General features: G+C 45.3%; 1 protein-coding gene across 5 annotated transcripts; it reads right to left on the bottom strand.

Moving 5' to 3' along the window:
- Nucleotides 1-106: 106 nt before the first annotated feature.
- On the bottom strand, nt 107-14,155 carry LOC142772116 (uncharacterized). Of its 5 annotated transcripts, XR_012886280.1 has the most exons (6): nt 3,518-14,155; nt 3,220-3,405; nt 2,127-2,516; nt 1,449-1,582; nt 1,253-1,317; nt 496-562 (listed from the first exon to the last, which is right to left on the bottom strand). XR_012886280.1 is itself a non-coding variant. In XM_075874246.1 (4 exons), the coding sequence occupies exons 2-4, from the start codon at nt 1,489-1,491 to the stop codon at nt 215-217; spliced, it is 456 nt and encodes a 151-aa protein (XP_075730361.1). In that variant the 5' UTR covers nt 1,492-1,582; nt 2,127-2,261; the 3' UTR covers nt 107-214. The 5 variants fall into 5 exon arrangements, 3 of the variants coding, with proteins under 3 accessions (XP_075730361.1, XP_075730360.1, XP_075730362.1); XR_012886279.1 differs by having other exon boundaries at nt 2,127-3,405; XM_075874246.1 differs by lacking the exons at nt 3,220-3,405; nt 3,518-14,155 and having other exon boundaries at nt 107-562; nt 2,127-2,261.
- Nucleotides 14,156-23,731: the final 9,576 nt, after the last annotated feature.

The following is a 23,731-nucleotide window of genomic DNA, read 5'->3' as shown; positions in this document are numbered from 1 at the left end:
TAGTGCAGAGTGACAGCCACCAGACCCTAAAATATTACTGACATTTCATTGTAGTTTCTCGACCACATACCAGCATGATTTGGTGGTATAAAAGATGTGTTTTTAAAACCCAAACAATTCAGAGACATGTCAATTTTTGCTCACAAAGCAAAAAGAAGACTTTTGTTTAAGTTGTCTTAGAGAGTTCCTCAAGTAGATAAGTGAAATAAAAGAATTATAGTTTTGGAACAACCTCTGAAAGGAAATTCATGTCTCTGTCTACAAAAAGAAACTTGTGATCCTGCACGGGGCTCCAAGCATAAAACACTGCTTCACTAAGGTTCATGATGTAAAGCTGCAGCTGTAGTTGAGTGTAGAAGCTGTGGGATTTCTTGAGGGTCAGCGTTCCAGCCTGACAATCGAAAAACTCCAAGATTGTTTTTCCCGCCTTGTCGATGATAGGTACCTTCTCACACCTGGCTGGACACTTGATTTCCACGAGCACCGTGTTTCCATCGTACCGCATGAGCCCATTGGGGTTGCAAGTGAGCCATGGTTGCTCCGGCAGCACGACAAGTCCAGTCTGAAAAATGTGTCAAGTTGGGCTAATGATGCAAAATATTTATTTCAAACTGCTAAGCAGCTCTGTCTGAACACGAATTTGCTAGACCCTGGACGATATTTATTTTCTGCCGAAGACAAAAGTTTGAAGCATTTCAAATAGTGTTACAACATGTTCACAAATAATAATACAGTAAGGACTACAGTAGCTTTTACTTCACAGAATTCAATGTATCTGTATCATCAGACCGCAGAGGCAGCCTGATTACTCCTTGCCAGATTTCCACCTTATATTCATTTTATCGAAATGTGACGAACTTTGCCGAAGTCAGCAGATAACTAGATTCAGTGACAAGCCTTGCATCCTAAAATACAAATGGACGGTAGACGAAGAGAAGCAGTCATGATTTTATGTTTCAAGATCCAATGACATTTATGCAGGTCATTACCAAAATGCCCATTTCATACAGATGTCACGATAGAGCCCTAGCTGCCGAGGAGGCGGGAGGAGTAATAAACTTTATTTTATTTTAGTTCAGGACTAGTGGCAACGGGGGTCTTCTCAAAAAATATTCTTTGCCGTGCGAGAATGTATCTTAAGGTGAGCAGCTGCAGGGTGCTGTGTTTGTTTAGATATAACGCGCACAGGCACAAGCTCTTTCAAGAAGGGTTCAAGTCTCGCTGGCATGCGGTGGTTTTGTGGCACACATACCTCAAGAATGGGAGTCTGAAGTTTCTGCTCCAGTGCCTTTCGTGCCTTTGGTTCATTCCGGAGACCTACATGCAATGGACAAAAATATTAACAATGTAACGCTCAAAAAAAGAACACATAAAACATTATTCATGGTATGTGACTAATTAATTGCGACGGATCATCTTCAAGGTTTGGATATTAGCAAACTTCTTACCGTATCGAGTGGCTGGAGTTGAGAAAGGTTTTTTGCAGGTCATCTGCTTCGCCAAGGCTTCGGGTAGCTTTCTCCTGGTGCGGATAGGATGGCAGCTTGAGCATGTGAGGCGATACTTTCGTGCTTTATGCCATCTGTACAGAGAAAAGAAAGATTGGTGAAACGAAAACAACCGATGTAAATAAATTGTGCTGCACATGTCTGTCAATAGAGGTGCAAACGCAATGAAGTTCTGCATTTGAGAAGAACTTAATTTTTTCACAGCCAAAACAGCTGCCGTGATGAAATGGGTTGGTATGCAGCAATATTTCCTAATATATTTTTGGTAGTCTTATCCTGGAAAGGTTAAGCAACCTTCATACTGCACTCTGTAACACCTGTGATTGCATTCAACAAAACGTTTAATTGATACCTCTGTACACCACCAGAAGCAATTCTGTAATCGTCAAAGTGGCGACTCCAGTGCTGCTTGTTTCTAACCCTTTAATTGAAAACTGCCAGAAAGTCGTAAACCGAAAGGTATGCTTATGGTCAATATTATCTGATGAATTAATTGTGACTTGGGGAGGTTTGTAAACTTCAGTTTTATGTGGACGTCAACACTCTTTTCTAGAATCTAATAAAACTTTTCTCCATTGTAAACAGGTCTCCCAACTTGCCGAAAATTGCTCGACTGACCACGGGTTGCTGTTGCGAGGTCGACGACTTCATCAGCCAAGCGCACCTCTGTAGAATAAATGATCCTGGCCTCGCAGGACAGGCCACCCATGAAGTCTGTGCTTACTTGCTGCGTTGTTTGACTGTTGAGGTCGTACACAGTACGCGTATGGTGAAACAGTGTCCTGTCAGCACTGATATTTCTAAGAAGGGCCGCCATATGCTGCCTTTCACTGTTGGCGGAGACCGTCGACACCAGACTTTCCACCACTATCTTGGCCTCTCGCTCTACCTCCGTCATCTTCATGACCTTTAGAACACTGTTGAGTGGGCAAACTAAATCTTCATAGCATGCCATGACATCAGTGGGTGACCCTGGCCTTGTGTCCTTGGCACATGTGAGGGGTCCAGCTAGAAGAAAAAATTCTGGTCTGGTTAACAGTGGTAAATAAAGGCAAACTTACACTATTAGCTCCATCCTAGTTTTTTTAATATACTTCGCACTGACCAAGCTTTATTACCTTTTAAGCGGCTATACAAGCATTAGAATTTCTGAATCACCTAGTTGAATAACTGGAACATTTACTTAAATTGATTTATCCCTGCAACTTTTGGAGGAAGAACAAAGTTTTACACACTTTCTTTGTGTAGAGAGGCTCTCGAAACATTCAGATAGCTGTGTATGGAGAGTAAAAAGAAAGACTTCGAGACGGCATTTTTTCTCAGCCTCTTGCAACTGCATAGAAATTGCGATTTCGGTTTTACTTTCACGAAGAATGCAACGCTGCTAGCATGAAACTAATCAGCTTTCACTCGGTTTAACAGTAGAGATAGGAGGAGGATAAGTTCACGAAACCAGGGTATGTCAAGAAAGCGGGTTCGGTTCCCGACCGCGGGGGCCGCTTTTATGATGCAGGCGAAAAGCAACAACGCCCATGTGTTTGAGCTTTCGGCACACGTTAAAGATCCTCAGGTGGTCAAAATTAATCCGGAACCCGGCACTACGGCGCGCCCCGTCGTCTGTGTAGCGTCGTCACGTTAAACCTCATAATCAACCAATCACGAATCCACGGTGAAAAGAGGAATCGAGCGAATGCTTTCCTAATCAAAATACCTGGGAAAAGGTCCGCGATGCTCTTGTTCACGTCCCGCTTGCGCTTTTTCGACGGTTTTCTCCACTGCTGAGGTCTGCTTGTACATGTATCGTCAGTTGCCTCATTCACGTAGGCGCACACAGCCGCGGCATGCTTAGAGCGGCTGGTAATGTCCCGGAGGCTACGAACCGTGTATGAGCGCAGATCTGCATGCGAAAATTCAATTTAGTATCACCACCTTTGTGTACTTAGCCTCTGAGCGCGAATACACTCGACAAGAGCGGTAGAAAGAAAACAAAAAAGAGAAAGAACGTTTACCTTCAGACGCACATCGTAGACGACGTTGTCTTGCACTTGTGAAACGCACTTGGCATTCAGCTGATGCTCGTCTGCTTGTATTATCTCCTCCACCGCGAACACCATGGCAGTAGTAGCTTCAGAGTAGCATTTCACGAGTAGCTTTCCCTTCGTCAGGCTCGCCTCCTTAAAAGACAGCTCACAGTTTTCGAGAGGAAGGAAGCTGCAATAGAACGCACACGTGTTACTCGCCATTGAAAACCAGCAGCGGCAGCACGGCAGCTCGGTATGCCTGCGGCCACCTAGGGCGGTTCTCCACCGCGCGCAGCGCTGCTAGTATCGCTCCGGCGCGCCAGCTGTCCCAGCCATACGCCCCTATAACTGGCAGTAGACGTGGTGTCACCGTCTATAAATACGGGTACAACTTTACTCATTTTCTATTTTTCAGGAAGCATACCTGACCGTATCGACTTCTTGAAGAAACCTAAGAGGTACTTCGCAGTTGATTCAGCATACCTCTTTAATAACAGAGAGAGAGAGATAGAGAAACGAGAAAAAGTAAGGCAGGAAGGTTAACTATATGCTACTATCCGGTATGCTACTCTACACTGGGGTTGGGGAATAGGGGGTTGAAAGAGAAAGGGAGAGTTAAAAAATAAATAGGAGAAAAACACCGATACACCGATACACACGCACACACAAAATCAGTCCACTCAGAGGCGTTCCGACAGGCCAGTAGTTCGTAAGAAGCCCAGTAGCGCTTGCACGGCTGTCTTCTGTGACGATGAGTCATGACGATGGCGCAGTATACTTTCTTCTGACAGCGGCTGGTCATGAAACCTGTTTAGTTTATTATAAAGGTGTTGTCTTTCGAGGTTGTATTTCGGGCTGTCACACATGATATGTCGAATTGTTTCTTCATCTCTGCAGTGTGCACAGTCGGTGGTATTGGCCATACCTATGCGGAACGCGTACGCACGGGTAAACGTGACTCCCAACCATTGTCTGCACAGAGCAGTAGCGTCGCCTCGTCGAATTTTTGTTGGAAGCTGTATGCTTAACGTTGAATCAAGGGATCGTAATCTTGCATGCGTAAAGAGAGGCTCATTCCAAAGAGTCATGGAGCGTTGGCGAGCAAGCATGCGGAGCCTCCTAGCAGCGTCCGTCCTTGAGAGAGGTATTGACTGTTTGTTCTCTTCTGTATGGGCTGAACGGGCAGCTTGATCAGCTCGTTCGTTACCGATAATTCCACAGTGGCTTGGTAACCACTGAAATATAACGTAGTGCCTTTTCTATGATATATGGTGTAGCATTTCTGCTGTTTCAAATACCAACTGCTCGTGTGGACCACGGCGTAGATTTGACAGAAGTGACTGCAGTGCCGCCTTGCAGTCGCAGAAAATCATTCACCGTTGTGTGCTTTGGTCGTTAATGAAACGCAGCGCAGCGCGAAGCGCTGTAAGCTCTGCTGCCGTTGTCGTAGTTGCATGAGCTGTTCTGAATTTGATGGTTGTGGCGTGCGTTGGAATAACGACTGCCGCAGTTGAGCTGTTTGGCAGGACGGAGCCGTCGGTGTAGACGTGGGTGCAGTCTTGGTACTTCTCGTACAGCAAAAGTAAGGCGAGCTGCTTGAGGGCTGGTATTGAGAAATCTCGTTTTTTCTGGATGCCTGGTATTGTCAGGTTAATGACTGGCTGTTTGAGGCACCATGGAGGAATTGAAGGTTTCGTCGCAGGCGTCAAACCAGTTAATAGGAAGTCAACATGTGTAGTTATTGTTCGACAAAAGGAAGTATGAGGTCTATCCGCTTATAGAGAGGCTAGGTGGTGATGGGGAGTCCGGCCCACATGCCTTACGTGTGTCCTCAAAGCTTCAATTTTAATATGGGTCTGCGCGAGGTGGTCTTTGGCTATAGCTATAGTCGGCATTGTTGAGGCACCCTGTGGCAGACCTAGACATATTCGAAGCGCCTGTGCATGAACGTTTTCCATCGTGTGCCGACTTGTTTTGCTGGCGTTTGATAATGCAGGCAGACTGTATCGTAAAAAGCCAAGGAAAAGCACCCTGTACAGTCGTAACATAGCATTAGGCTGCATTCCCCAAGTCTTTCCAGCGAGAAACTTGAAAAGATGGCATATGCCTGTCAATCGCTTTTTCAAATACGACACATTAGGGCTCCATGATATGTCTCTGTCGACTATGACACCCCAAAATTTGTGAGATCGACGATATGGTATATTTTGACCGTTAATTGAAACTCTGTAATTCGACATGAATTTGCGCGTAAATGCCAGAATAGCGCACTTTCCGGAGGAAATTTCCAGGCCTCGATTGCGTAGATACAAAGCAGTTGCAGTAGCAGCTCTCTGTATTCTCGCTCGTAACTGCAGGCGAGAGTCCGGAGATGTCCAGATGCAGATGTCATCAGCGTATGTTGATAGATAAATATTGTTTGGTAGGTGTGTAAGGAGAGCGATTAGTGATATATTGAATATCACGGGGCTCAGTACAACATCCTGAGGGACGCCACGACAACTGAAATGTGTAGATGTGTTCCCGGTCTCTGTACTCACAAAATAGGATCGCATTTGGAGATAACTGCGTATCCACTTAAACATTCGGCCACCCACTCCAATCTCTTCTAGTGCGGTAAGGACGGCTTCATGTGTAACGTTATCATAGGTTCCTTTGACGTCAAGGAACAGAGAGGCGCAAAGACGCTTATGGCCTTTCTCGTGTTCAACGTACGTGATTAGGTCGATGACGCTATCGATCGATGATCGACCACGTCGAAAGCCAGCCATGGCATTTGGGTAGATCTCATGATACTCCAAGTACCACTCGAGTCGGCCGAGAATCATTCTCTCTATCACTTTACCCACGCAACTAGCCGATGCGATCGGGCAATAGGACGAGAGTTCCAATAGTGATTTGACAGGTTTTAGCAATGGTACTAGACGACTAGTTTTCCAACTTGAGGGGACAGTGCCCTCTAGCCAACAATCATTATATAGCTGAAGTAGAGCTATTCTCGCGCGCTCACCCAAATGACACAGAGCTCTGTAGGAGATTCCGTCAGGTCCTGGTGTGGAGGTACGCTTCCATGAAGCGAGTGCTGCCTTGAGCTCCTGAATGGTGAACGGGAAGTCCATACAGGAATCACGTGGTGGCGAACAACTGCTCGAAAGTGGTGACCTGCTGATGGCTGTAGTTTGCCCTGATAATTCGGCACAGAACTCTTCAGCAACGTCCACATCTGGTAGATTTTTGTGAAGGGCTAAGGCCTTGAATGGTGACTTCTGAATGGGCGATGACCGCAAACCTCTAACCGTCCTCCATATCTGTGATAAAGACCTACGAGGGTCGAAGGACACGCAGAAAGTAATCCAGTGTTGGAATTCTAGCTTGTCCAACCAACGTTTGATCTTCTTCTGCATACGTCTAGCAGTCCGTAAATCTTCTATGTCCTTCGTGCGCCGGTATTTTCTTTCAGCTCGCCGTCGCAAGACTCGAAGCCGTTCTAGCTCTATTTCAATGTCCATGCTTCTTACAGGGCATAGGATTGTACACAAAGTCACTTTTACAGTGTTCTTGATGGCCTCTTGTAAATCGGATATGTGTTCTTGTCATTGGTCTTAAATACGAGACTGAAATTTTTGCCAGTCCACTCTTTTAACCTTGTCGCGCACTTTAGGAGGCGACAATCCTCTGATCTTGACGTACGTTGGAATGTGATCACTTCCATGCGTTTCTATATTCGTGAACCATTGAGTCTGTTTCACTTGGCTTCAAGAAACAAAAGCCAAGTCGAGACAGCTACCGTATGTGGAGCCACGTAAAATGTAGGACTGCCATCGTTCAGTAACCAAAGTTTGTTGTCGGAGGCACAAGGCACCAAGTTTCTGCCCTTCATGTTGGTATTCTGACTTCCCCATAATGTATGATGAGCGTTAAAATCTCCAATGATAACACACCGGTCAGGAGTTACCGCTATGATGTGGCGTAGTTGTTTTTGACCTAAACGGCTTGATGGCGATAGGTATGCGCCAACCACAGTGATATTGAGCCTCCTCTTTTTCACTCTTAAGCATACGTATTGGTTTCCGTCATGAGGTGGTACAGGTTGAAGGATGTAAGTGAGGTCTCGGCGAATGTACACCAGAACTTTGCTGCTTTCAGTAACAGTAGACGACATAAAAGGTTCGTATCCCGAGAGTCGTATTGCACTCGATAAGTTCGGCTCACAGATGACGATTACGCGAAACATATTGACGTACACAAATTGACGAAAGTCACCAATGTGCGATCTCAGTCCCCTGGCATTCCACTGCAGTATTGCTGATTCACCAACCTCATCCCTGAAAGAAAGTGGTGGGTTAGCCATGATCTACTCTAGGGCTGCTAGCACAGGACTAAGCGCGTCCAGTACTTGAAGGGCACTTTTGGCTGACGGTGTATTCATGTCGCTTAACAACACGCGAATGGTGTCCACTAATGATCTTAGCATCACCATCACGCGATGATCTGGCTTCCCGGCCGTTGCAGCATCTTGTGCTTGTTGTTGAGGTGGCTTCTGTTGAGGCTGATCAGGTCATGTAGGCGGCTTCTATTGAGGCTCAACAGATCGTCTAGGCTGAAGGGGTGGCCATTCCTTTAGAGAGAGAGATCTTCCAGCATCTTCTCTTTCAGCGCAGATGTTTGCCGTGCTAGGAGCCGCGCCTGTCGATTTCACTTGAGTTTCTGACTTTCTCGTCAGATTTTGCACTGTCCTTCGTGAGGACCTTCGACGATGACGACGCCTTCGCCTTACTTTTTGCGCAGCTTCTCTGCGAGTCGAGTTGTCTCGCACCATTTGCCTCAGAATATGAATCTTTTTCTTAATCTGAGGACAGTCCTTGGAGGAAGCACTGTGAGCTCCTTGGCAGTTGGGACATTTCAACGTAGTTGCATTACTGTCATCTTCTGAGTGGTGTTCAGCGCATCGGGGGCACACTGTGGAATTTCTGCAAATGCCCTTCACGTGGCCAATCTTCTGGCACTTGAAACACTGCATAGGCTTCGGAATAAATGGGCGAACCTGGTTACGGAAATGGCCAACCTTCACGTAAGAGGGAAGACAGTCACCTTTGAATGTTATTCGCGCACAACAAGAGTTGCCTAGGCGACCAGCATGCACAATGACGTTGTTTTCACTCACTGGTTTTGTCAGTACAGGAAGATCTTCATTGGCGATTTAAGTGTCTATGTCATAGATAACTCCTGTTACGGTGTCACCATTCGCTGGTATGATGGATCGGACTTTGATGTTTTCCAGCTCCGACACATGCTGTAGAGTGTTCAGTGCACTCGGGTTCCTCACGTCGATTGCCCAAATATTCTTACTTGTGTTTATCCTGATGTCCTTAATCTCGTTAGGCACAATGTTTTCAAGGTACAAGGACAGTGTTTGCCTGATGAGGAAGCGTAGATTGGCAGTAGTAGTCTGCGGCACAAACAGAATAGAGTGAGGCCATCACTGAGGCGCTGTCCTCACAGTGGCTGTACTTGATGCCGATGGTGCGTTCATGATTCTTCGTATGGCATTGCGGTAGAGCACACGTTCGAAGCCGTCTTCCGAGGGCTCGTAGTCTGATGCAGAGTACAGTTCGGTGTCCTCGCTCTCACTAGATAGATTACCACGCTTTCTTGAAGCAATGCCCGTGAATGAAGTGGTACTGGGCGGGATCTCTGGGGATTGTACATCCATCACGGCGATGTAGGGGGCTGGAGACTCCGCTGTTGCGCTGTGGAACGCAGAAGATACAGCACAGACCGCAAGATGTGTTCCACAACACAATTACTTCGTCTTCCTCCTTCTATCATCTCTTTAAAAATTCATTATCTCATCAGGGCCTGCCGATTTCTTCGTATTTAGGTTCAGCAGCAAATTTAATACTCCTTCATACGTTAACCTCAATTCCTCTGCAACTGGAAGCTGTTGGTGTACCTCAAATTTTGACTCCTTTCTATCATCATTGGTGAAAACACAAGCAAAAAAGTCATTGAAGGCGTCTGCTATATCATATTTATTCTCGATCGATTCTTGTTGTGTACATATTTCTGTGACTGCCTTCTTAGTTGGAGCCAGGTGCCTCCAAAACTTTTGGGGTGATTCGCGTAGAAATGTATCCATAGAGACACCATAATACTTGTCCTTAGATTCCTTCGTCATTGTTTTAACTGTTTACTGAAGTTGGAGAAGTTATTATGAACAGCGGAACCATGTGTACGCTTATAAAGTGCCCTACGCCTTGACACTTTTCTTTTCAGTTGTATGATCTCTCATAATCCATGGGCTGTGCACCCGTTTTGATTTAGTTTTGAGAGGAACATAGCGGCTTATGCATTTGTGAACTGTTCTTTTAAAGTTTAACCACAACTTATCGATATGCGCAGATTCATATTGACTTAATTTGTCAGACTTTTCAAAACAAAAGGCCAGATCATAGATCATTTTGGTATCATCAGCTTCGTTGAACTGTCTGTAATATGAAACATGTCCAGGACCCTTGAAAAAGAACCCATATTCAAAGACAATCTTACAATCGAGTGATCCAAGATCTTGGGCAGACTATCAACTCTATAATATTTATATGCAATGATATGGCTTAAAAAGAAGAAATCTAGAACAGATTTGCTATTACCGCAGACCCTAGTAAAGTCCAGTACTCCTTGTGTAAGCCTATGTGAAAACCACATATACATAACTGCTGCGCCTACATCACGGTCTCGCGTACCCGTATGCATTCCGTCCCATTCAACGTATAGAACATTACATTCCCCCGCTATGATGACATTTTCGTTCATGCAGTTTCTTATTCAGGGCATCAACACTGGCAGCAGTACTTCCCAGAGCACAATATACGCATCCCACAATCAAGTCGGGGCGGCCAAGAATTTTGCAACATATTGCTTGAATCTCGGAAGGTTTGTAAAGAACCATATATTTGACGCGGCAATCCAGAAAGATGACAACGCCCCACCCCCTGCTACTGCAGTCATTTCTGATCACGTTATATCCTGGATGGCATATTTCACAAACTCGGAAGTCGTCATGTAGCCATGTTTCTCTTACAATTACAATATCTCACTGATACTCAAATAAAATGTGTTTTAGGTCTAAAGTCTTATTAACGAGGCTACAGGCATTGACGTTCAGTAGCCGAAGCTTGCCTGGATCCGCATGTCAGTCATATAAGGAAGCAGCAGTTCTTGCAGCTGTATTAGACGGGCTGTCAGTCACCCAATAGCGTTGATTTGTGGCTTCGTCCCATGCATTCAACACTCCGTTTATCTTCATTTGATCATACAGAAGTGCAACCTTCTCTTTTCTTTTTCTGTTTTGTAATGTTCTGTTCCACAGGCATGGTCTTTTCTTTCTTACATTATGCGAAAAGTCCTCATTGATGAAAATATTCGTGCCCTTAAGGTTATTGCGATTGCGTAGTACGTCCTTTTTTTCTGCGAGGCTTCCCAGACGGAGCGCGATGGGTCTTGGTCCGTTAGAAGAAGGTTTTCCGATTCGATGTATACGTTCGACAGTTGTAACTGATAGATTCAGTTTTCCCTGCAGAATTTTCTCTACAACCTCCTGCTTCAAAGTTTGCTCTGTCTCATTCTGCACATCTGGAATGCCTCGATTACAATATTATTACTTCTACTGTGACTCTATATTCGGTCAACCTTATTTATTAGTTCATCTTTCATTTTAGGTTATGACCCAGCCATTGCTACTTACTCTAGCTTCGATTAATTCATTTCTAGCCGAGTGGTACTTCAATTTGTGTGCCGTGAATAGAAATCCCCCCCTCCCCTGCCGTCCACGTGAGCATAGCTGAGAAAGAAATATATGTCTGATTGAATTGATCTGCCTGTTTCGCTCAAAGTGTCACGAGAAAATTTTGACTTTCACCTTAAAGTATAACAAAGAAAAAGCCCACATATTAGGAGAACTTTAATGAAGGTGAACGCGTGACATAAAGCATTTGAAAGTTCTTTCAAAACAGACAGCAATGAAAGAGATGCTGCTTTGCATTCCTAAAGCATACTGACTCTTATTGAACTTAAAACTGGGTTTATAAAGATGTCTTATGACTTGAAAGAAATCACGGCACAAAGGCTTGTGACAAATGTCCGTCTTATGCAACCGATGCCCATGCCAGGAATTTGCATTGAGTTCAGCCGTTCTGGGCTCGTGACATCGGTATTTTGCGACTATATATGTGAAATAAAAAGCATTGTAGTATATTAACAATCACAGGAAGCATTGCTTTTCCTCACTCAGTCTTTCATAAACATGTCAACTTTAAGTCACTACTACTTACAAGGACATCATTTGTGCGAAAGCCCAAAGGAGGGCTCCCGTGTGTCTAACAGACTACGTGCTTGCTTGGATAAATATCATTGTATTCACAATTTTGCTCCTCTTTTCAGCCATGCAATTTTTTAGTACACTCTTAAGTCAATTACAACAGAGCGCGCTAACGAACATTCCGCTCTGAAATCAGCTCAAGAGTGAGTGAACAGCCTTCTCATGAAGGAAGTGCACTGCATAATTAATGAGGCTCTGTGGAGCACCGCATAGTTTAGAGCGCACGTCGCCAATGAACACGAAACGAAGTGCCAACGTCAGGCTCGACCTGCACTCAACAAAACCTCTCGGCTTTCACGCTCTGCGTAGTCTGATTAATTGGGACCGTCGATTGAGCAGTGAGTGTCTTCCTGGTGCTGCCCCTAAGCCCACTGCTCTAGCGCTGCGAACATTCGCAAATAAAATGATTCGCGATATTGTAGGAAACTGAAAGACACATCTGCTTTTCTACAGAAGAAGCGAATGTGAACCAAATTCCGAAGACTGTTCTTCATTTACTTCTTTATACAGGTATATGTAAAATGCAGCAAAATATTTTTTGGAGTTTATCAGGCCGCAAAAGCTCATTCGCACTGCACCAGTAGCACGAACTTCCGAGACAGGAGACCAAGATTCCCTGAAGGTGAGCGACGCTTCTACCAGCGTACTAGCGTAGATTACACCAGAGGCGTGATGTCAAAAAAACAATGGAGCTGATGGGCTCCAAGAAAGTCCCGGCTCTTGCTGTTTTGCTCAATTTTCCCAGTTTACATTAGTTCACTGTTCCGTTTTGTTTTAAATGCGAAATATTTCTTAGTCATAGGATGTCATGCTTCAGCGTCGCCGCTGTCCACACCCCCACTGCGAATGCTCCCGTCTATCGTCTTGTGCAGCATGCTCGCGTGTGGTTCCAGTTCGGGAAGACACTCGCAAAACTGTCAGCCCAGGAACCATCAACAGATTAGACATCAATGGGCGTTCACCAAGCCGTGCATGCGCAGTGAGGGTGCGTACCTCTTCCTCGTACTCATCTCCCTCGAACGCGGGTGGTGTGTATATAGGCGGCGGAGCGCGAGTTCAGATTTCAGTCAAGGGCGTCATTACTTTGCTTTAGCTTGACTTGACGCTTTGCTTGACTCCAGTACATACACTCACAGCAACAGAAACGTCCACCAGTAGTGGGGAGCAACTGAACATCAGCGTCCCAGCACTCGTTGAAGGCAACGCGTCTCCTTCATTCAGTACATAAGAATAATAAAGGCGAATTAACACCTAAGCATTCCCAAACCATACTTAGTTACTCAACATTCACGTGATACCCCCACCGCTCTGTGACGCGTTTACTCAAGTCCCCTCAGTGGGCAAATACGGGTAGCTTTTCCATTTTCGGCCATTCTTTTTAATTTTTTGTGTGTCTTTTCTTGGATCTGTTTTCTTCTAAATGTCTGTGTATATTTCTATTTTTTTCTTTTGAGTACTTCTATTTTTCGTTCTCCGTATACTGTTTCTTCAAGTCTCTCGCTGTGTATTTGCAATTTGTATTTCAGTCTCTCTCAATTTCTCTGCAATAGTTTATTCCCCTTTTTCTGACACCTACTGCGCTGTCCTACCCTTCGTCAGACTACACTCTGAAAGGCTATGCTATGCTAGGGTGCTGAATAGCCGAGTGCGTAGGAAGCCACTTTGGCTTGCACTCCACGGGTTCGAATACCCCCTCGTGAAAAACTTTCTTTTACATCCCATTTCTCACTTCCTTTTCTTTCTTTTTTTCTTTCTTTCTTACTTTCTTTTCTTCTTTCTTCCTTTCTTTTTTTTCTTTCTTTCTCTCTCTTATGGCGCGTGCTGCTTCAGCCATCATAGTTATTGCAATCCGCGCAAGGGAAATTGGCACGCATGCTTTCGAGGCGAAGCAGAAGGTTGGCCGAAGATGATGAAGAACAGGAAGATAACGTGTCCCGGTCCAATCTTTCGGAGTTACTTATACAAGATTGCGCTGCAGAATTTCGCAACTAAATTATTATTTGCATAACGTTGGTCTAAAGGCGTCACCTTTATGTCAAGTTTGCGAAAAAATGAAAACAATAGATCATTTCTTTTTAATCTGTCGCCGACATTCTTATCAGTTGAAAAGATACTTGGTAGCTCCTTTTGAAAAATTAGGATTAGAATTAAATGCGGCAGTAATTTTATTGTTTGGCAACATTAAATTCGGTTATAGTCACAGGGACGTCTGCTCTACGGTATTTCCCTACATAATTGTAACAAAGCGATCGCCATGTTATGTTGAACTGCCTGTATATATATATATATATATATATATATATATATATATATATATATATATATATATATATATATATATATATATATATATATATATATATATATATATATATATATATATATATATATATATATATATATATATATATATATATATATATATATATATATATATATATTGGTACGTTAAAAAGAGACTGGTAGACGTTGAAAGGAGCCGTCTATTAGGTCGTGAGGGACAGCTCAGAAGCGGCCGACTGGTTAAAGATTCTCCTGATCCTCTTCTTCCTCTCCCGCTGTCGACGACGAATGCGTTCCCCGTATACGCTTCTTCGTCTTCGTGCATGTACGCAATATTCCTCTCCGCGTAGACGAAGGCCGCCGGACGAGTCAGTCAAGTTGTCGTGGCGTGTTAAGTTTCAGGCGGGCAACACGCTTGAGCTTTGGCAGCTCGTCGACCACTCGCCGTGAGACGAGCTATTACATAGTTGACCTTTGTAAGTCTGTCAACAATGACAAAATGTCCATCGTAAGTCGCCAAAAACTTTTGGCATAAACTTTTGGCATCGGAGTCCACAACCACACTAGATCACTACGGCGATAAATCACTGGTCGATGGTGAATGTCATAGCGTGCCTTAGCTTTGTCTTGCGACGCCAATGTGCGTAGTCGAGCTATGCGACGCGCCTCTTCGGCGAGGCAGAGAGTCTCGGCGACAGTGGCGTTGTCGTGGTCACAGAAAGGCAATATTGTGTCGATTGTGTGCCGGGGCGAACGTGCATAAAGCAAAAAGAAAGGGCTATAGCCTGTAATCTCATGCTTCGCGGTGTTGAACGCGTAAGTAATCAACGGGAGTACGTCATCCCAGTTCTTGTAGTCGCATGAGACATACATAGACAACATGTTGATAATGGTGCGGTTGATACGCTCCGTCAGCCCATTAGTTTGGGGGTGGTATGGTGTCGAGTGACGCAGGCGGGACTCAGATAAACGGAGTAGCTCCTCCACGACATCCCCTGTGAATTGTCGTCCACGATCACTGATAATCAGGCGAGGTGAGCCATGTCGGAGGATGACGTACTGTAACAAAAACGACCAGACTTCACTGGCAGTTGCGGAGGAGACGGCCGCCGTCTCGCAGTAGCGTGTGTGGTAGTCGACGCAAACAATTATCCATAGGTTGCCCTTAGCCGATTTTGGGAAGGGGCCCAGAAAGTCAGTGCCCACTTGTTTGAAAGGTGCACTTGGAGTAGGCATCGGCTGTAGAAGACCAGCTGGAGCAGTTGATGGACGTTTGTGACGCTGACATTGCATGCAGCTTGCCACATAACTCTCAACAGATTTATGCGTACCAGGCCAATAAAAGCGCTATTTAGTCCGGTGAAGCGTCCGCGCCAAACCTAAATGTCCAGATGTAGGATCGTCGTGCATGACACTCATAATAACTGTTCGCAGGCTCTCCAGGACCACTAGAAGGAAACGCGCGCCACTGCTGAAGAGGTTCCTTTTGAACAACAGTCCATCACGCATACAAAAACGGCGTGCACTAGTGGAAGCAGATGCAGCGGCGAATAGTGGTGCTAGTTTAGCAACCTTCCGCTGTTCTGCTCTGAAACTGGGATAGTCCGGCAATGTAGGCGACACAGACGCTACAAGCTGATCAAGGTCATCGGATTCACAGTCTGTTGTGCTAAGTGGCATACGTGAAAGACAGTCCGCGTCAGCATGTCGACGACCACTCTTGTAAGCGACGGTAAAACTGTATTCTTGTAGCCGGAGTGCCCAGCGCGCAAGGCGGCCACAAGGGTCACGAAGGTTGACAAGCCAACACAACGAGTGGTGGTCGGTTACGACTGTGAATGGGCGTCCGTACAGATAAGACCTAAACCGCTGAATTGCAAATAATACCGCCAGACTTTCTTGTTCCGTAACAGTGTAGTTTTGTTCCGGCCTGCTTAGGGAGCGACTTGTGTATGCGATGACGTGTTCGCGGTCGTCGTAACGTTGTACTAGGACGGCTCCAATACCTATGCCGCTAGCATCCGTATGAAGCTCTGTCGGAGCAGAAGGACTGAAGTGCTGAAGGACGGGTCGTGACGTCAGCAAAAACTTCAATTGACGGAAGGAAGAATCGCACTCCTGAGTCCACTCAAAGGAATTGTCCTTTCGTAAGAGACATGTGAGAGGATACGCAACGTCGGCAAACTTCGGAATAAAGCGGCGGAAGTACGAACAAAGCCCCAGGAAACTACGAAGCTCCTTGGTGGAACGCGGCGCATTTAATGCCTCAACTGCTGCTGTCTTCTGGGGGTCAGAGCGGATGCCATCCTTGTCAACGAGATGCCCGAGCACAAGCGTCTGGCGGTTTCCGAAGTGGCATTTCTTTGAGTTTAAAATTAGGCCAGCGTTTTGGATGCAGTTCAAAACAGTATCCAGACGAGAGTTGTGTTCACAGAACGGGCGGCCAAAGATGACGACGTCGTTGAGGTAGCACATGCAGATGTTCCACTTCAAGCCACGCAGAATGGTGTCCATAAACCTCTCGAACGTTGCCGGTGCATTGCACAATCCAAATCACATCACGTTGAATTCAAAGAGCCCGTCAGGGATTACAAAGGCAGTCTTTTCCTTGTCCTCTGGGTGCATCGGAATTTGCCAATAACCGGATCGTAAGTCTAAGGAGGAAAAATAAGAGGCCGAATGTAAGCAGTCTATTGCGTCCTCTATACAGGGCAGCGGGTATACGTCCTTTTTAGTCACGGCATTCAGTCGGCGATAGTCGACGCAAAATCTCCAAGATCCATCTTTCTTCTTAACAAGGATTACCGGTGCTGCCCACGGACTGGCTGACTCTTGTAGCACTCCCTTTTGCATCATTTCCTGCACTTGGTCGTTGATAATTTGTCTTTCTGACGGGGAAACACGATATGGTTTTTGGCGAATTGGACTTGCCGCGCCAGTGTTGATAGTATGGCGCGTTCGAGACAGGGGGATAGGAATTAATTTGCCCTTCTGCGCAAAGTCAAATATCGAAACGTGCTTCAACAGCACATTCATTAAAGTTCGGCGCTCGCTTGAACTAAGCGACTTATTTATCGTTGCCATAAGTGCCCCGTACAAATTGTGACAACCAGTTCCGTCACGTTCTTCCGGCACGTCTGTGAGCTCGACCACTAATAAGGTCGCGTGTTCTTTGCTGACTGAAGCTAATATCAAACCATTGGGTAGTTTCACGGGCTCAGAGGAACAGTGTACAGTCCATAGGCCAGTTCGTCCGCCATCAATCGACACCACACAATGGGGAACCAACCCATTCTTCTTCACACAGTTTATGTGCATTGGTTCTACGCTCGCATCGAAGCTGTCAGAATCCGCACCGTGACAAACAACAGGAACACGTACGGTAGACAACGCAGGTATAAACGTATCGCCACAGACACACAGCGTAGTTTGGTCATTCGCTGAATTTTCGAGAAGCTCTGAAGGCATCTGGCCACTCACAAAGACTTTCCCCATGCGACAGTATACAGTGGCACCACATTAACGCATAAAGTCCATGCCGAGAATTACATCATGTGTCAACCGAAGAATAATCGCAAACTCGGTCATTATCATAAGGCCTCCCAAAAATACCTCAGCACAACACATACCAATAGGGCGCATTGGCTCTCCACTCACTCCACAGAACGTCGAAGTTTCATCCCAGGTAAAAACAACTTTCCGCCCTAACACGTCTTCAAAGGAAGCACTCATCACGGAAATCGTTGCACCTGTGTCCACCAAGGCCATCACAGGCACATGATCCACCAAAACACGCACTTTGTTTTTAAACATACATACAGGAGGTATTTCTCTCAGTAGCACGTTTCCAGCGACCTCACCCCCATTGACCGCGCTGGCTAGTTTTCCGGTGGCGAAGAGGGCGCTTTGCGATGCAGCGGTGAAGGAGAATGATGAGCACGAGGTCGCGGTGGGGGCGTTAAACTCCTGTCAGATGCCAGGGAGTGGTTGCGGAAGTTTCTGGGCCAATAGTTGTCATCAGGTGGTATGTGAGCCGGCCGCCGGACACCATGAAGCTGTCCGAAGGGTCGTGAAAAGTCGGATGGTTGGTGATACTGAGGAGTCACCCGACGGTTGCAAAATCGCGATATGTGGCCTGGCACACCGCAGGAATAGCACACCGGCCGAGGTCGAAACGTCGGTCGCTCGTCGATGAATAGAGCGTCATCATTTGCTCTTGTGTGACGGATGTACTGGTCGGGTGCGTCGTACCAAGACGTCGGGTGTCGAGGAGGCATGCGCTGAGAGCGTCGGTCATACCGCGACGCGGGAAATCTTGTTGTCATCCTTGACTGTGGGGCTGGGCTGTACTCCACAGTTGCCGCGCTCATCGTCGGTTGCCATGGGGTCAAAGTAGGCACATCCGTAGCGTCACGTGGCAGACACAACTCGCGATGGTCAGCTGTCGAACACATTTCTCGGTGGGACAGTTTCTCACGAACAATCTATCGAATGGTAGAAAAAAGGTCGAGGCCAGGATTCGTGTCCACACTGGCAACAGTTGTAACGTTAGCCAGCCGACCAAACTTGGGCGCAATTCGACGCATCTTGAGCGTTTCAAACGTTCGGCAATGCTGAATGACGTCGGACACAGAACTGAGGCTTTCTTTTCCAATTAGAAAATTATACACGTCCTCAGCAATCCCTTTAAGCAGATGCCCAACTTTGTCTTCTTCCGACATGGTAGCACAGACCACCTTGCACAGCCTTAACACTTCTTCTATGTAAGTGGTGCATGTCTCACCTCGTAGCTGTGCCCGTTGGGACAGTGTTTGCTCAGCCCGCTTCTTTCTAGAAATCGAGTCGCCGAAACACGCCCTGAGCTCTTCAACAAAAGATCCCACGTCGTGAGTGCGTCCTCGTGGTTCTCGTACCATACCAGTGCGGTGTCGGTCAGGGAGAATACTACGTTAGCTAGCATAGCGGCTACATCCCAACCATTGGGCTTGCCCACACGTTTGTACTTGGTGAGCCAGGCGTCGACATCTTCTTCAGCTTTTCCTCCGAAAGGCGGTGGAACTCGTTAGTACGAAAGCGGGCCAGATGGTGCCGTCCTGGAAACGCCTGCTTCTTCGGGCATGTCGAAGTCACTCACGGCAGATGGTGGGAGACCGGCAAGTCGACGGCTTCGTCGAAGCTGTGGCAGTGATCGTTCCGTAGTTGAAGTGCTTACCCAGCACCTCCACCACTCTGTTACGTTAAAAAGAGACTGGTAAACGTTGAAAGGGGCCGTTTATTGGGTCGTGAGGGGCAGCTCAGAAGCGGTCGACTGGTTAAAGATCCTCCTGATCCTCTTCTTCCTCTCTCGCTCTCGACGACGAGTGCGTTCCTCGTATACCCTTCTTCGTCTTCGTGCATGTACGCAACAATATATATATATATATATATATATATATATATATATATATATATATATATATATATATATATATATATATATATATATATATATATATTTATATAGAAATAAAGGAGCACACTTACGAGAATTTGATAATTGTTTACGTTTCGGCCGTGGCACGGCCTTCGTCAGGATTGATATTCTTTCAGGATTGATATTTTTTTGAATCCTGACGAAGGCCGTGCCATGGCCAAAACGTAGAGTAAACAATTATCAAATTTTCGTAAGTGTGTTCCTTTATTCCTAATTATATTTGCACCGGACCCACAGAATTTATTTTTTTGAATCATATATATATATGTAGTCCTGTAGATCCTCCGTGAGCGGTCACAACGTGGTTTATTTCGACGTTTCGGCCTAGAGTCTGGCCTTCATCAGGATCATCAGGGTCATCATCCTGATGAAGGCCAGACAGACTCTAGGCCGAAACGTTGACATAAACCACTTTGTGACCACTCACGGAGGATATACTGGACTATATGCAACGCTACGTTCACTCAACCACCATGCCTGCACACACACACACACACACACACATATATATATATATATATATATATATATATATATATATATATATATATATATATATATATATATATATATATATATATATATATATATATATTTATATATATATATATATATATTTAATCAGTTTTAAACCCACCATTACCTCTGTCTCAAATCGCATCTGATAGCCTGCATCGATTCCTGCTCAGATATACTCCTTTTTCGATTTTTGGCTTTTCTTTCTATATAAATTTTTTTCCGTCCAAAATTCCTTTGTGTTTGAAAAACCACAAGCCTTTTACTTAAGATCCTTCCGCCCAGTTCTTTGCCGATCCCCCTTTGTGGGTGTGCGCCAGAGTAACAAGGATCATGATCATCATCATCATCATCACAATCATCATCATCATCATTGGGAGCTTTGTCTCTTGGCCACAGTAACGGGAAACTTGCTAATGCATTGGAAATGTTTCCTAAAGGTGCGAAAATATTTTATAGTCTATGAAGCCAAGTTTTTAAAATTGTTTATCTCCTCTAGATATGGGCACATTTATTGCTGCAAGTCTATTAAATTTTTATTATTTTCTTGACTTTTGTTTTACACTTTTGCTGTCCTAATAATTCCAGGTTAATTTAAACCTTCATTTATCATCTTGCTTTGAAAGCTAACCGGTTCCTAACCGATCCCCCAGTGCGGGTATGAGCGACCGTTCCTAGGGTCTACTCTACTCCAAAAGCAGGTGTGGCGCAGTAATGGCATTAGCGGTTGCTCGGGGGTCGAGGTGCTCCTACAGATTTTCACTACACAGCGTAGCTTTTACGGCCACCTAAACAACTTCACAGCGCATTAAACAAAATCCAGGCCACAAACCAAAAGGGACAGTTGTTATGCGCACCGCGTTTAGAAGAGGTCAGTTGGGAAAACAAAAGATATATAAAAATGAAGTACTCTCCCTGCGAGCGTGGCAGCTATTCGAATATTCCCATAATTTAACCGTGAAGCGGGAGTACTCGCAAGAAAGTGAGAGTCCGTATTTGTCTTTCTTCGCACAGACTCTTCCAGAGTGGTAAAATAAAGACTTCGTCCCCAAGCAGTAATAGCCTTTTCCGCTATGTGCCATAATGGGTCACCACTTTTGCGTAATGACTGTCTGGAGGTCCCTGCTGGGCATTGTCAGTAAAGGGCTGTTGTATGCTGTATATAGCCAATGCGTGATGTAGGCGCCGGTCGCGGGCATGATTCCCAGAACAGAACGAACTTAAGGGCAACGAAGTTTTTTTTTGGGGGGGGGGGTGTGAATACGAATAATGTTTTTTTTTGGGGGGGGGGCTGTGTTTTTAAGTGCACCTGCGATTATGGTGTTCTACTCTTTGATAGTACTGTGGACGAACTATTTTGTTTAGTTATGCTATGCTTTTTTAGTCTTGCTTCTTTTATGTTTGCTGATGCAGAATTTTTGTACTTTGAAGTCTTTATTTTTTTTTCTTGTGACGTGTGTATTGCAGATGGTTTGCTTATGATCCATCCTGTAACGCCAACTGGCATAGAGAATAAGTAAGTGAATAAAATGTAAATAAACCCATTGATGGTTGGGTTTCAGGCCATATTGCGCAATGAATGCTGCATACATTTTGACCTAACTCGCACATTTCCACCACACCATGTATATGTGTAGCCGTATAGCCGAAACTTTTTTGATAGCATTGCTGAGCTCAGCGTTGGTATATGTTATTGGTCTATCAGGATAGTTAGTAGCACGTAACATGATGTTCGTGTTTGTGAGCGTGGCGATTATATCAGAACAAGCCGCTGCCGATGGGCACAATTCCCGGAAACACTTGCTGCGCTTCACGCATTGGAAGCAACGTACCTACGAATGCTGTTAATGTTTAAGTAAATAGACAATATATGAGAGGGCATAGCCTAATATATTATAAAAAAAATTCAAGCAACTATATAACTGAGCCAAACATTCAAGAAAACAATTCAAGAAAAGCATTTAGAATCCATGCCCCACGAAAACAACAAACTAACTGATAAATGCTTGTGCGAATATCCAGAAATATACCACTCTTCACGATAACATTTCGGTATTATTTTACGTTTTAGAAGAACGAGTGCTGAGACCTTCAAGTCACGCTTGGATAAACTTATCTGATAAAAAGTTCAAAGTATCTTAATTTTTTTGAGAATGGCGCTTAGAAACACATATTATTTAATAAAATATTTCTTCAATATTTTTGTCTACATCGCGAGCAGAAAAATTGAACTTTTGTTTACTTCAGGTGATATTGAACTACCCCTCTGGCATTTGTGATTTTTTCTTCATACTTGAAAGTATAGATACTCTACCATACCATACCCTACCTTGTAAATAGTGCTCCTGTAGGCGGCACACAAAGCGAATGTTTTTACTATGTGCTGTCTTCCTGAACTAAAACATACCATTCAATGGTCTGCGTAGTGTGAATAAGCTGTTTCAAAAACAACGTCTGTTTCAGACGACCAATGTAGATATTTCTCCCATCTTGGGGAAACTATCACCTGAAAGTGTTGATGCAAATATCAAAGCACTGATTTTTAAAAACATGCAAAATTTTCTATCGGGACTAAGACTTCACAAAACTGCTCTGATTAAAATATGCCGCATAATCGAACTCCGTGGGCTTTCCATTCCAAATCAGTTTTCGAAGAGTACCCTAACCATGCTGCACAGAAGGAACGTTTGTACGCCTCTATGATCACTGTCTCAAGCTATCGTAGGATGTTTGGTGCACCTTCAGTTGCCAAGTGCCCACTACGCCATGACGGCTCCTTTTGCGGAGTTGCGAAATGCTTGCCAAACACCGGAAGGTACCACCGAGGCCCCTGACAGCGTGAAGAATGGACGCCAGCGGGTCTTGTTAGTGTAGCCGGCTCCTACCTTCACTCAGACATCCGACTATTTAGAAGCTTGTTCGCCAAGCTATTTGTGCTCGGGCAATGTCCCTTGGTGTGCACGCTAGTCCTTGAGGCGAGCATGTGAACTTTTGGCGAACCTCCTTTCTCATTACCGGGAGCTCAGTGCGCACACATCTCCACGCAGCTACTCCTCTTAAGCAACTTAGAAGTAAAGGAAGTGGCGCTGAGAGCACGCAACGCGGCTGCAATGTACTCCCACTGCCAAGACGCCATTGTGAGAGCTTGCGAAACAGAAGCAAGACGGCAGCGCAGGCAGCATTCGCAAGCCAGCCTAAGCATCGATGCGGAGGTGGCAGTAGTGGTGAGGGCTCACACAGCTGAACCAAAATGGTCTCGTCTACAAGCGAATCTCCATTTGAGAGCCCACGAAATAGAGCCGGAACGCACTTGGTGGTAGGAGAATTTTTTATTGCAGCGGGTGCGCGGAGCAACGATCAAGAGTCGAAAGTGGTTGCTACCTGAGGTTGGTAGCACCGAGTTCCTCGATTGCACGTTAAGCCACGGCTGTAAGGTATGCCACCGCTTCTTCGTAACAACAGTCTCACAATCATCGCCGTTCTCCAACCTGAATTTCCTCTCGCGCTGTGCCTGCAGCCGAACGTGTCCAACGTTCGTGTCCAACGTTCGTGT

This window comes from Rhipicephalus microplus, chromosome 9, assembly GCF_043290135.1.
Source record: "Rhipicephalus microplus isolate Deutch F79 chromosome 9, USDA_Rmic, whole genome shotgun sequence".
Classification (NCBI taxonomy): Eukaryota; Metazoa; Arthropoda; class Arachnida; order Ixodida; family Ixodidae; genus Rhipicephalus; species Rhipicephalus microplus.
This window is presented reverse-complemented; position numbering and strand designations above follow the sequence as displayed.